The sequence below is a fragment of the Lepisma saccharinum genome, chromosome 14, assembly GCF_977018435.1.
Source record: "Lepisma saccharinum chromosome 14, izLepSacc3.1, whole genome shotgun sequence".
Taxonomy (NCBI): Eukaryota; Metazoa; Arthropoda; class Insecta; order Zygentoma; family Lepismatidae; genus Lepisma; species Lepisma saccharinum.
This window is the reverse complement of record NC_139242.1, coordinates 62895115-62910497: the sequence shown is the minus strand read 5'-3', so window position 1 is coordinate 62910497 and position 15383 is coordinate 62895115. Positions and strand designations below refer to the sequence as shown.

The 15383-nt window shown below is 38.7% G+C and overlaps 1 protein-coding gene across 1 annotated transcript in view; it reads left to right on the top strand.

Annotated features, from left to right (window-relative positions):
• Positions 1-4737: 4737 nt before the first annotated feature.
• The window catches only part of LOC145998950 (aurora kinase C-like), a 69035-nt gene continuing 58389 nt past the window's right edge, over positions 4738-15383 (top strand). The window contains exons 1-2 of the mRNA XM_083135779.1: positions 4738-4970; positions 11436-11608. Of these exons, the coding sequence (XP_082991905.1) occupies positions 11457-11608 (152 nt within the window). The 5' untranslated portion in view covers positions 4738-4970; positions 11436-11456. The remainder of the gene's footprint in view (positions 4971-11435; positions 11609-15383) is intronic.

The following is a 15383-nucleotide window of genomic DNA, read 5'->3' as shown; positions in this document are numbered from 1 at the left end:
GTGTAGCGGCGGCAAGGAGAGTTTATTTACCTTTGGAGATAAGGTTTACCATACTGCAGGGTGTGCGGGACACAATTTTTTGGGTCGGGACGGAAAATTCTTCAAATCCCGACATTCGGGACGGAAAAAATTCTCAATTTCCCGACAAAGTCGGGAAATTTTCGGGACGGGATATGTTCGAAATTTCCCAAAGCTCTTGAAATCTCGAATTCTACACGTAATTTCCATCTTAAGTGCTTGTTTTTGCACTTCTGCTACAAAACTAACAATTTCCGATAAGTTCCAGACATTTACAATGCAAAAAACGTCGAGAATTGACGACTTTTTAAAGTGACTATTCGGTATTTCCCGAATGCTTGGGATCCCGAAAAGTCGGGAAATCATTTCCCGAAGTCGCGATCGGGCCGGGAATTTTTGCCCCAGGCACGTAACCAGGAATTCTTTGTAGGGGGGGGGGGCGAAGTCAATCCTAGAGGGGGTAATTTCTTAATATATTGTGTCACATTGGCAGATATAGCAGGGTACACAGAGGCACTTGCCCCCTCCCCCAAAAGAGATAAGTGGATGATATCTTGGAACTGCAACGATCAATAAAAACTTCGAGCAGCATCAAATAGCAACATTTCGATAATGGTCTTTCCAGATTGTCAAAGAATCAGTGGCGTGCCCAAGGGGGGGACTAGTGGGAGTTATACCCCTCCCCTTTTGGTCCAATATTTAAAAAAAATAACGTCAAAGGCAGGAAAATACGGCAAAATGAGGAATGACTAGTTAAAAATGTAGACATAACCCCTCCCTTTCGAAAATCCTGGGCACGCCACTTCAAAGAATATAAAGTTTAACATAAATAAGCTAATAGAGACTGTATCAACTTGATATCTACAGGTCGATAATGTTAATAGATGATTAACATGTACCAACGGCTTTGGGCCTCTCTGCAAAACTGATTAGGGGAGCCCTTTATAAATCATGCTTCTTAATGATTCCCTCTGGTTTCCAGGATGCAAGATTTTTACTCACAAAGGTATCTAATGTGAATCCAACAACACCATTGTATTGTCTTATGTAAGAAAAATCGAATTAATCAAATAATAATGGTTACATATTATCTACACTTTGATGAATTGTGTAAAAATTTGTAATACATTTTTTGTACTTGCTAAAACATTAAAGCATGGGTCCCTTAGTTCACCACGGACTCTATTTCCTTCAAAGGGGAGACTCTTGCATCACTACAGACAATGTTTGCCTACTGGTTACGTTAACCATTTTGCAAAATATTGTGTGAATTGTATTATATTATAGTTGAAATACATGTTTTGACACCTGACAAACAAATAGGAATCCCCTGACTGATCAATGACTTCTTGGATTACAGTGTCATCTTTAATATTTCATATTAAATTTCATAGAAAGAAATTGTTTTAATAGGGCGCAAATAACTTTACGGGGTGCCATGGCATTCTCTTTAACATTTTTTTTTTACTATAGATCATTTGGCTCCCAGGGCCGACTCCCGCCGCCCCATAGCTATGGCTCTGAACATGAACTATAAGAATAGCAGATATTGCGAGCGAAGCGAGCAAGGACATTTTACGAAATGTATTGTTATTTGTATAAAATTTGAAATGGAGGGGGGCTATTGCCCCTTGCAAGTCCCCTTGGCCGTCTGTAAGAAAAATGCAAGGAACACGTAAAAACTAATTCCATCATGAGTATCCGAATGTCCTGCCATTCTTAGATTCTCCTAGTCTTGTTTTTTTACTTCAATGTTTGCTTCCCATAGAATGGACTTCCGTCCAAGGTGGGGGGGGGGCAATGCCCCATGCCCCCCTGTGGTTTCGGCACTGTTTGTGAGTGTCTCTTCATCAATTTCACGTCATCAGTCATTGTTGCCATTAGCTAGAAGTGGCAGAAATGCAACGATACGTAACAAAACTCAAATATACACTCCCTCTCTCTATCACATGAAGCAAAAATTTAAGCAGTTCCAAGTTCATAGCAACACATCCCAAGAAAAACATCCGACACCTTTACGCACTTTTAATACAAGACTACTCAAAATGTCACAACTCTTCTAGATACTGAAAATTGCGAAATAATTTTCCGAAGTCTGAATCTGGAAGGGAATTCCCCCCTCCCCCCAATCATGATACGACATTATACGGAATCCCACGCACCCTAATAAATCACAAAATCAATAAGTGTCTTTTCTTATGTTGCTAGAGTAACACATGATATAATTGTAAAGATTATTGAGAATTTCAGGTAGGAATGTGTTCTGTATTTTTCACAGATGTGCCAAAGCAGGCTCTCAGGGAGGGGCAGTTGCCCCCTGCCCCCCTCTAGCTACGGGCCTGTTTTGCCCCCGATCCCGGTCCCGACTTTTCGGGATCCCGCACACCTCTACTGCAGGGACAAAGGTTGGAGGTAATAGCCCTCTTTTTCCGCCACTGTTGATGTAGGTTAGGATTCATATTCATCTAAATTTCAAGAAACTAAATATTATTGAATTACTATCCTCGTCCTGGAAAAATCAAGGTGAAATATTTCCTGCTGCCTGAACAGTTTATATAGCAGAAAACAACCTGCAGTGTCATAATAAATTCTCCAGATCAATTTATCTTTCCAAGTACAAAATTATGTTACCAGAAGTAACCATCTGCGCTTCATTCAGTTATACAAACCAATGAATCGTATCGCAAGAGAAATAAAAATCACGTCATGATCAAAATCACGCATTGTGTATTCAGATATTAGTTTCCAGCTTCCACCTGTCTCAAACTTACAGGACGGTAGGAAACAAAGAACTGAGAAGTTTCGATTTCTACAGTAAAGCACGGGTCTTTCTTGTCGCACAACAGTCTTGCTACCTTGTGCATACAACGTAGGCATGTGCCCTAAAATTAAAAAGCTTTCTCCCGTGACGTCAGAACAAAATGTTGGTCAAGTGTTGTGCGATAAGTGAGACCCATAAAGCACGGATTAATTGACACAGATTCAATGAAAAAACAGGGTTGCCAAACAAAAAAAATATCATAGATTATAAAATATTAAGTACCAAAATGTGTTTTAAACACTTCTAAAAAAAAACATGTTTAAAACACATTGTTTTAAACGTTTAAAACATTTGTAAAAAAAAACAAAGCCGTGTGTTTTAAACGTTTAAAACAAAGTGTTTTAAACACTTTTGTTTTAAACATGCCAACCCTGTGGTTACGTTACTCATTGTGATAGGAATAAAACTGACGTAATTATCAGTTGAAATGTAGGAGATATACAGCCTAGCAAAGAAAACACCAGGCTCAGGGATTTATCCAGAATATTTAATCTGATTTAGTGTAACTTCGTTTTTAAAGGGTGTAAGGTTAAATTTAGTGCCAAAATTAGGGTTTTGGGAAAAATTTCAGGTAAGTGTTCTGAAAAAATGGGGGAGGGATTGATGATTGTGGATAAATCACTGACCCAGCCCAAAAATAAACACAAGCCTTCATCATGCTAGGCTTACACTGTTGGAAAGGTCACGCTCCGCCACTGCCCTAAGAAGTAAGAAAACTCTCAGTTAAAAACTCATAGGATGAAAATACTATGCTCAGGAACATGCATTTAAATTACGAGAAACTTCACGATTGTCTACCGTCGAAGTTTCTATCGTTGTCGCCGAATACATAAAATCAAGTATGTGCCTTGTATTTGCAACACAAGCTTAAACCTAATTCACATTTATTCACTGTATTAACATGCCTGAAAGAATGTGATTTAGAATGTATGACTGGGGTATGGCTGCGCATGGGTAATAATTGTGTCCATTAGACAAAGCGAAAGGAAATGGAACAAGATGCGACAATAGATTAGAAAAGAATAAAAACAAAAACAAGAAAAGGGAGGGAAAAGAAGTAAGAGGAAAATCGGGAGTCTAAGAGAGAGGGAGATACATACGTCTTACATACACATATATACTATATATGGTCTTACATTTATACTGCCCACCCTAATCTATCAATAAGGAGCTTCTGCCAACCGGTCAAAAATTTCTGGCGCCGCCCCTGAAGATTAGGTCCCTTAGCATTGTTCTATTAATAAGGCCGAGTCTGCTGCCACGCGCGTGTCAGCAATAAGAATAAGCATCAAATTTGCTCCTGCCACTGAATCTTTTTCTTTAGAAAGCATTTAGCAATATTATTCTAATGCTTAACAGAACCTAACCTAACTACGAAGGCATTTAGGTTTATTATTAGAAGAATGGTAAGGGACCTAATCTTAAAACACTTTTGTGTAAGTAATCGCTAAAACTTAACAGTATGTGTTACAGACGTAATTACATACATATCATGATGAAATCACGATAAAACAAAGACCGAGTCTGCTGCCACGCGCATCTTTTTTGAGGTTCTAGCAGAAAAAGAACGTGGCAGCAGACACTACCATCCTTTTGTTTTTCGGTAGTTCTGCAACCCCTCTATCCCCCCTCGCGCAGTAATTTCAGGTGAAATAGTGTATAGAGTTCTGAACATTTCCCGTCCCCAAAATTTCTTCCACTTTTTCTTTGAGAGAATGTTTGTTCCAACGAAGATGTTTTCGAAATAATTGCGTGACGTTTTCTTCATTTTTGCTTTCATGTCCCGATTTGTGGTTCTTGATTTTTCTTTTAAACCACCGTGGTAAGAAAGAAATATAGAGAAGCAACACTGCGTACTTTATTGGCCAATGGGAATTGGGAGGTTATCCGTTTAAAAATCGAGTCAAAAGGTCCGACATTCTCTTTGAATTGAGTGTCGCGTTTGTGCTTATTGCTTGTATCTTTGGGTCAGCGAAATATTTTAGATTCAATGAGAACATTTTATTAATGTAATTTATTCTTTTCCATGTTTAATCTGTAGGTTTATAAATATTTGTTCCATTTACACAGAGAGAGCAGGAAACAGAAGCACGAAACATTATTAAAATTTTCCACAGCTGGGTGGTGTGCTGTAAGTGTTCTCTAGCTTTAAATTTCCATAGTTTATAATTTTATGTTTAAATGTGCACACACTTACGTGAACTTTTTATTGTAATATCTCGTTAGAATTAATGTATCAAAAATTTGGAAAAACTTTTCCGTCAATATATGGTTTTCTGGCATCTTTCGCAAATGTTTTAGGACAATTCGTATCATATTTACTTATTACTTAAGAAATTTGTTAGGATTTGCTCAAATTTACGTGTGGTTTACGTCGCATGGAAGTCAAACCGTATGCTGTATAATTTATTTTTTTGTGATTTCCTCCTCCAGCCAGTAAACCTAGCTTTTGTTCTATTTTCACAGGATCTCGTGATTCATCTCTGTGGAGATTTTTTTGTAAAACATACACGTCCTCTTGTAAGATTTGGTAACAGTTTCATACCTCGGAGACACATTTCTTCAATTTTACACAGGAAACTACTTACGGAAATGAGTTTCTCCAAGGTTTACAACGTTCGTCGAGGTATTTTCTTTAATCGTGGAATATATTTGACCGGGAAATCATGTATTTTTCAAGAGAAATATCTCACAGACCCTAAATTGCCATTGCTTTCATTTGCTTGCCCTACGGCAACCGGATGCTGCATACGTTTGATGACGTAAGCCCATCAGTGTTTCAACCCCCTTTTTTTTACTATGCTTGCCTAATGTAACCAAACCTAACCTTATCGGGAATGGTTCGTAGGGCTATCCATTAGCTACCTGGGCTATACGTCAGCTACCCGTGCATAATGTATAATTTCCACTGTTGACTAACACGATAGTAGATATTTTTTGGTGCAGAAGGTTGAAACACTGCATACCCACATCGTGAGTCAAAATGTGACCGCCATATTGTGTGTTCCGGAAGCGAAGGAGGGAATAAAAAAAGGGAGCGATTTTACAATACAGGGAATTTCTCCATTTTGTTTGAAATTCGGCATACTCACTAATTTTGGCCCCCTAATCACGAATCTGCAGTCAAAATTTGGCGCTCACACGTGGAAATAGCAAAATAATCGAAATTAAGTTCTTATTTCCACACCCTCGATTTCCGAATTTCCCGCCGGTTCCGGGCTCCGCCCCTGGGGTAATCGACCTACCGCCCCCAACCGCTATCGCGGCCCCGCCTATATCTATAGACTCCCTGTTAAGGGCATGTTAGAAAGTGGCTGGATTCACCTGCCCCAAATAAGCGCCAAATTTTTACGTGAGCGCCAAATTTTAAGTGCAGATTCGTGATTAGGAGACCCAAATTAGTAAGTAACCGAAAATTCAAACAAATTGGAGAAATTCCCTGTATTGTTAAATTATACCAAAAAAAGCACTCAGAATGTGAAAAATTGTTTGTTTTCATGTAAAAAGAATAATGGCACCTTGAACTATGTTCCGCAATACACAATTGGTAAGTGCAAAACACAAGATATCCAATTTTTATGTGTCTCTGATCTATGAAACTGGTACCTAAAGATTTTTCTTTGGTACTAGTTTACTATCCTTCGGACACATTTATTTATTTTTACAGAAGAAACTACTTACCGTAATAAGTTCCTGTAGCATTGTCGAACATCAGGAAAGTGTTTTGTGTGATGTGGCAATGTTTCATAGCTGAAATTCATGTTGTTCCTTGAAAATTAATTCTCCGACGGAGAGTAGCTAGCCCCACGAACCATTGGCACGTGGATAGGTTAGTTCTGTTAGGTTAGGAAACATAGTTAAAATTTGGTGTCGTGTTAGTATCAGGATCTAGAAATTGGAAATAATTGCGAACCATTGGAGCATGGTTAGGTTAGTTCTGTTAGGTTAGGAAACATAGTTCAAATTTCATCAAAACAACGTTGATACACCTTCAGGAATGTTCCGCGAAGCAGATACGTAAGTACGAATGTCAAAAATTGATGAAACGAAAAAATTAGAGGTGTCCGAAGGATAGTAAATTTTTACCTTTTCTTTTTGCACTGCTTGTTAGGTTCAGTGTCAAAAACAAAAAAAACACAAAAAAAACGACTATAACTTGACAAGTTTAAAAGACTTTGCAAATAGCTGTTGCGCATCTCTGACTACATTTCCCCACTCCATTCTGTGCAGCGACGTTGGTTCGCAGTGTTGCAACCTGGGGGGAGCGGAATGGTCTGAGGATTTTCAACGAAATTTGTATTCGCTTTTTCCTGGTCTGTTTTATACCTGTTGGAGTACAGAAATTCAGTGCACCTTTCGCCAACGACTCTTCCTTTTAAAACTTGGCCTCCCCGATGGCACAGTGGTAGAATCGTCACCTTGTAAGCAAGGGGTCCCGGGTTCGATTCCCGGTTGATGCACATAGTGGTTCGGATCCCACTTTAAACTGTAGGTTCAGTCCCAATTAACCTCATTGTGCATAAAGTGGACTTAAAAGAACAAATCGATCCAATCCAATTCTTGTAAATCTTGAAAATCAGCGCTTGTGGATTCTACAACATTAATCTTAAGTTTATGTAACTCGTGATTTCGCAAATATGTTGCAACATTGTAAACAATTTATCTGGCCTGTCCTCTAAGGGGCTTTCCAGAGCAGATTGTGGATTTCATTGGACCCGGCATGATTTGATTTTTGAATTTCAAAAGTATGCATCCAAGAGTAAAGAGCAAGAACATTTCAATGCTTTAAAAAAAGAACACATGCAAGCGTGTCTTCAGATTGCCTTCTCATAGTGATTGTTGTAGGATAAACAAAAGAACCCCCATCCCACTCGGCTTTAAATAAAAAAACAGGCCTCTGCTCGATGTTGCATTCAGAAAATGAAGTCATTCGCCCAGTTATAAACCTTCGTTTAGTTCTCTCAGTTATAAACCTTAATGCGCGTGCGCAATACTACAGTTTATGATCCGTGCAGCACACGCATTTTCAAAGACCGGATTAAATCAAATGAACCACTGATAAACTGATATGAGCCGGCACTGTCAATCCACACAGTAAAAATTGTTTGTCATGTTTGTTATAGCTTAATTTTGTTGAGTTGGCACCACTCGTAGTCTCAAGGCCAGACCAGTACGTAGAAGAGTGGTGGGGAGGATGACCTAATAGGAAGTGCTCTGCAGCGATCTGCGCATATCGGGACTTAACTTGTCAGGCTATAGCTTTTGAGCTATTTTCACCATGTTTCAAACTGCACATGCAAATGATCTACGACCTGGCCTAACTCACCGATACACGTGTTCTTTAGTTCTTGGTGTGCATTTATTTTCATGCTTTAGACCACTTGTTTTTTCTGTACAGCATGATGTTGGAAAAATTCGTGAAGGTGTTCTGATATGGGCTGCTAATGTATCGTGTGACATTGGTATGAAGGGGTATTGCATGAAAATCTGCTGGAACTCTTTGTCTGAGATAACTGTAAGCCAAGAACTGCTGCAAGACATGGATGCTTGCATAAGCTACTTTTCAAATCACAATTTCTCCATTAAATAATGCTTATCAGAGTTATTAACTACTAATTAATTCCAAGAGCTTCGAGCTAACAGTTGTTTCCAGTATACTAATGCACTTCCTGATAATACTCTCTAAAACTTACAAAATATCATTAAACATTTGGAACGTTTACCAGATAGTTAACTTTCCATTGTGTGTATGTGAGGTAGTTACATTAACTGTTCTTCACAAAATGAGTTTTTTCCATGTTATGCTTTGTAGTTAATGTGAGTGATTTAACTTACAAAGCATTGACACAGAAGTACTTCAAAAAAATGTTGATGAAAATAGCTGAATCTGCTAGTCTCACTACATGGTGTTTTATTTATTGTATTGAAAATCTTTAATTTTATGTGGCCGCAGTGGCTCAGTCGGTAACGCGTCTGAGTACCATGCTAAAGGTCCCGGGTTCGATCCCCAGCCGGTTCAAATCCGGGAACTTTTCTAACGATGGAAGCAGCCCCAGCGTCGAATAACATGGATACCTGGGGGAATCCCTGAGGGGTAAAGGTGGTCAGGGGTGTGATGCTGATCACATCACCCCCACTCACGACTGGATCAAAGAAGTGTGGGGCGTTACCCCCACACCCCCTATACGCCTTCATGGCATGGTGCTATGCACAGGGGAGCACTTAACTTTTTTTATTGAAAATCTTTAAAAATATACAAAAGAAAGAAGGACAACAAAATACAAGAAAACTAATTCTGAAATATGATGAAACAAACCCAATAGACCTAAATATTCAAGCACGGTCATTTTGACCATGCGTGTTCTCCCGGGTTAAAAATCCAATTTTTTAAACTATTGTTACCCATATTTCCACCATACTTTTTATACTTAGGATGCAATTTTGAGCAAAACATATATTTAAGTTCCATGGAAAGTATACTTCATTAGCTACAAAGTGAATTTTCTTTGAGGTCTATAGCTCTAATGGTTTTTGAGATATTAAGGTTTCTGTAAACTGCTACATGAGCAAAAAAAACCATGCACCATGTTTGAAAAATAGATTGGATGATTTGGTATGGAATGACCCTTAGGATTCCTGGCATTAATAAAATATCCCTAAATGCTTTCGTTGTTGGGTTGGATGTATCAGGTTTAGAACTCTTAGCATTAAAATAACATCCAGAGATGCTTCAACACCTGGTCACACAATATTTGGTCTCAAGCACGAAACCCCTATTTTGAGCCTCATCTGAAAATCTGCCAGAAGTGCATGTCCAAGGTGACCATAAACCAAGAATTGCTCATGTAAGCTTCCTTTACAATCGTTTCCGGTAATCGCAAGCACTTCCTAATACTCCTATCTAACTTGCGAAAAATCATTAAACATTTGAACCGTTACCCAGGCATGATGAGATTAGCAACTGGCAATTAGAAATTGGGTTGCTACTCTTTCCCCTAACTTACCTGAAAGACTAATTCAGGTTGCATTTCCAGCTGGTGGCTTAGAAACAGTGAATTACTTGTAAACAGTTGAATTGTGTTCGACTGACATCTAGCATTTTTGAATCACAAGGCACCGAATGCTGTTAGCGGATGAAACAAATGAGTGTCTGATTCACCACATGTTGCGAAACATACTGTAATGGGAGAGAGCTCTCCGACAACCATATCACCAGCATCAGAAATCAACTAGATTTAATGGTACAACTGCACACCTGGTCCTGCATAATGAAATTTCCAGAACGACCACTATGCAACTGGCAAAAACGGAAGTACGCTTGGCTGTTGCTTTGAAAGCGTGATGTTACCCCCTGCAGGTTATACTTTGCAATTAAATTTGTTGACACCCATTGAGCCAGACCCCCGAAGACAATTGGGGAACACAAAGAGCCAGGAATAACCATGAAGGTCAGTCGCCAGCTGAAAATGCGACCAGTATAGATACAGTGGAACCTCGATCTTACGTTTTTCAGGGAACAAAGCTGAAAAAAATTAAAATGTGGGAAATTTTTATAACATTTTAGCTGAACCATCAAGATTCAATGTATAATGTAGGAATATTTTAAGTCTGGAAACATAAAATTGGGGTTCTGCTGTATTTATATGGAAATTGGAGCGTTTTGTATCTTACACAATATTATGTCACTAAAATGTTTAGTTTGGTTCTGAGTAGTAGGAGGACCTTGACAGAGGGTTGAAACTTCACGTGTTAAGTGTTTTTTACTGAAATATAGACTGCATTGGTCAGCATTTTGGTGTTTTATTCTAACATGGAAACAAGGCTTATACTGCAGGAGGCCTTAGAAAGAGTGCTTCACGGGCTAAGAGCAGACGTCGCTTGCACACTGTTGCCGATACTCTTGTGTAGTCTGCTCCTCAGCCGAACAAACAGGCAGAGGTCACTCAACCTTTCCAGAAGGGTGCAGCGAGCTAGCTGTGGCAACCGGGCTTGCTCATTCGCGGATCTGATTGGTTCTCGCAGACAGCCCCCCATATTGTAGTCTGCTGCATGCCTGAGTAGTGATCTTTTTAAGGCCTCATTGAGTATAATAACCTCAAAATGTTATCTCTGGAACAAATGTATAATTTTAGGTTGACATTCATTTTCTGGAGGGTAGTGGCTGTTCCTCTCTTGAGCATTAGGGCTGGAATTGTGTATATATTATCAAGACCAATTTCAGTGAAATGCAATGCAATGTATTTTTATTTAATTTGCATTATTTTTCTACTTGGTTTATTTGTGGTATTTCATTTATGTACCAGTCTTTTCAATTACTTTATCCAGTATATTTAATTTTGAACATGTTTTTTTTTTTTTACCTATTGTGTAAAAGTTACTTTGAATCTGGTAGCATAGAATTATCTGCCTGGATCTGGTTCGCTTAAGGAAATGTGTCTGACATGATTTTAAGGCTTTCAGAAAAACTAACCCAACAGCATTCAATATATATTTTTTTAATATGTCACAATAGGTTGATTAATACATGACTTTAGATTGCCATCTAATGATGATCATAAAGAATCTACTCCTTATGCAAACCCTTTTCTTTCATTAGTTCAAGGCAGTGCCAGTTAACATGGATAAGGTTGAAAAGGAAAATAAGGCTCCAACATCAGGTTTACGTCGACGCACAAGATCACAGCCTATGAAACCTTCACCTGCAGATCAAATGCAGAATGTTCAGCAGCAATATCAGAAGTTCAATAAAGAAGCACCACTCAAACCTGTGTGAGTATTCAAGACTTTCTGCTCATATATTAGTCTGGCTTTTATTCTTTCGGCGTTCTGTCATTCCATCAGAACCATCTCAAGATAACAGCATTGAGATGTGCACAACATTCCATAGCTAGTCATTGTACATAGCCAACATAATTAAAGCCACTTCTTTTTTTTAAAAAAAAAAATATATATTACTTTGTAATATATATATATATACATATACATACATACACACACACACACAATCTCACCAGAATAGATTCTGATCTCAGTTTCTTTCTTGCAATTGTTCGCCATAGAATAGCTTCCTTTCGACATGTATCCAAATCAGACACCATGGCTGCTTTGAATATTCACACTCCATCCTTTCGTCGTGATCTAGCTGACATGAAATTTTTATGCAAGATAATAAATGGCAAAATCAGAACAGATCTCCTAATCAGTGAATTCACACTTAGGGTGCCCCAAAAGCTAACATGCAACCTGCAACTCTTCTACAACCCAACCACTAGGCTATCCCTTCTACAACGCTCCTTGTTTTACAGGCTCCCAGAAATCTACAACAAACTTCCCCTGAATGTAGATATTTTCCTACCAGAACGTAATTTTTGTATATTACTGACAAATAACATGTAAATCTATCCCATCTTGTTATTGTTTTTATCTTTTGTTATTTTTTGTTTCTACTTTGATGTTTCAGTGTAAAATGGCCAAATAAGACTGTATCTGAAACTCTGAGTAAATAAATAAATAAATAAATGTGCAACAGTTGTGCAAATTTTTAGAATATTGATATGCATACTAAGAATTTTTTCATTTATTTTTTAGTTATACTGAAAATTATTCTTCTTGTATCAGTCCTTTCACAGTAGGTCATGTTTTTCATGTTGAAAGATGTAGATTGTAAATTTCTCTTCTAAAAGTTGCCATTGTTACTCTTTTTTTGTGATTAAGAGTGATAGTTTTTTTGACCTCCCTAAACCCATAAAGGCTTTTTTTTCTGGTGGTACACAACGGCATGCCATGACATACATAAAAATAAATAGAACTAACATTTATTTTAATGAAAGAAATTTGTGTGTGAATACACAAATGCATGGTTATTTATGAACATACCACAATATTTTTGAGTAGCTAGTTCTTGTAAACACAATAACAAACCAACATAATACAGGGTTATTTGAATAACGCACGTTTAATAACGCTCAGATACATGAAAAGTGGTATCAATGGAAAGTGAAACTCAAAACGTTTTCTATTACATTTGGTTCACATCACATCACATGTGCTCAATGTGAGCTCCCTGTGTTACACGACACACATCGAGACTAGTAGTCCAATTCCTGCCATACACGTAACATTGGACGATCCACTAATGCAATGGCCTCTGTGATGCGAACACGAAGATCCTGGATGGTAGGTGGTAAAGGTGGCAGATACGCTTGTTGTTTGACAAAACCTCAAAGAAAAAGGTCACAGGGTGTAACGTGGAGGCCAACACAATCGTTCACTATTGTCACGGCCAGCATGTCCAATCTCTTTGGTAGTCGCTTATTCAGTTCACATCTTGCATCTAAGTGGAAATGGGGTGGCGCCCCATCCTGTTTAAGAATTAAACCTTCGATATCCTGTTCCAGTTGTGGAAGAAGCCATGTCTGTAACATTTGTAGGTACAAAATCCCCATGATTGTGTTCTCGTCGGGAAAAAAAAGGCCATACACCTTTTCATGGCTGATAGCGCAAAAAACATTCAGCTTGGAGTCGCGTAAATGCTCCACATAACCTCTAGGATTTTCCAGACTCCAGATCCTGACATTATTTTTGTGCACTTTGCCCGACAGGTAGAAGGCGGCTTCATCATTGAACACCAATGATTCCATGAAACCATCAGTTTCCATTTCGATTTGCATGTCCTCGCAGAAAGACAGTCTCTTGGCTTTGTTGTTCTGTTTCGGGGCCTGCAACAATTGCAGACGATAAGGATGGAACCGCAAACGTTTGCGTAAAATCTTCCACACAGTTGGTTTCGGGATGTCTAATTCTCTGCTGGCTGTGGTGGTGGATCTCTGTGGACTTCGTATGAAACTCTCTCGCACACTCCACAGTTGCCTCGCTTACTGGTCGACTGCAAATTGACTTTCGCTTGCAGATGCATCCCCTTGCTTTAAAGTCAGAATACCACTTACGGTTACTGGGCGCACAGGGTGCATCTTCACCAAACTTCCTTCTAAAATTACATTGCACAATGATAACAGAGTGGCAGACGTGAACATCCAGCACAAAAAAAGCCTTCCTGTCTTCGTTGGCAGCCATTTTCTCTCCTATCGCCCGTAGCGACGATATCAATAACTACGCGACAGTTGTACCAACCGCTGAAACTTTTTGAGTTTCCCTTTCCATTGGTACAACTTTCATGTATCTGAGTGTTATTAAACGCGAGTTATTCAAGTTTGTAATCTGAAAGATCATTTGTAATAACACTGTATAATAAAATAAAACTTCAAGAGTAGCAGAACCTCTCTTCCTAGGGGAAGAAAAGCACTATCCATATGTACATACAGGGTGCCTGGTCACCATGCTGCCTGAAAATTTTCACCTAGTCCTAAATTTTCCAAATTACAGTGCTAAGTAAAATATATATTTTTAATGATTCAAGTTTGCTCAAGAAAATTTCAGTCACCTTTTTTTTAAAAAATAATGAGTACAGTTTGTGTGTTTTCTGTATCACATGTATCATTAAATCCGAATGATAAACTTGCCATTATAAATTTTTCAAAAGGTGTAGCTTTATTAGTTGGATTCAAAGCTTCCTTAGACCATATTTGAAGTAAAAAACTGGCTCCTGATGAAGAGAGACTGGTGCCTGAATTAGTTCTACCCTGTGTACACTGTAACATATACAAAGGCTGTCGCAGAGAAGGTGAGACAGATTTTTTCCTGGCTTGGCAACACTGCCTATGGTTTCGGCACTAGTCGTGTCGTGTAGGATGACTCATTATGTTTCCGTAGCAAGTTGTCACATGTTGAGAAACCACGTTAGTGAGTAGCTGTGTTGATTTACGTGGAACGTGTTTAGTTTACCCCTCCAGGTTTTTGTGTATAACATTGCTTTTCGCGATGAGTATTCAAGATGAACAGCAACATGCCATAAAATTTTGTTGGCATTTAGGGAAAAGTACTGCGGAAACCAATGCAATGTTTCAACAGGCATATGCCGATCAAGACAGACTGAGTATAGCCACAGTGTTACCAAGGAGTCATTGAGCAAAAAAGAGGCCGCATTTGAAGAACTCCTTCATATTCCATCACAATGATGCACGCCTGCATACCGTGCGGGCTTCTCGGGATTACGCGACGAGGAGAAAAATAGAAATTTTCCTGTATCCAGCATACAGCCCGGACCATGTACCCTGCGACTTTTGGCTATTTCCACTTTTAAAGGCCGCTTTACATGGTCGTCAGTTCATGACGAACAAAGAAGAGATCACCGCAGCGCAAGTTTTCTTCAGTTCGCTACCTGACGACGAATTTTCAAATACATTCACAAAGTGGCAGGAGCGTATGGATGCTTGCTTAGCTGTCAATGGTGCCTATTTTGTATGTACGTCTACTCGATATGGCTGATTCTGAATAAAAATTTTGTGGTTTGTAATTTATTTTGTTTCATTTTAATGATTCTTGGAGGGGTCCATGTACATGCTTGTCTTTTAACTGCTACGCAGTCACGACTTTTTGACCTATTACGCTCATTTTGGTCTCAATCGGCAGCTAATGAACCAAATTT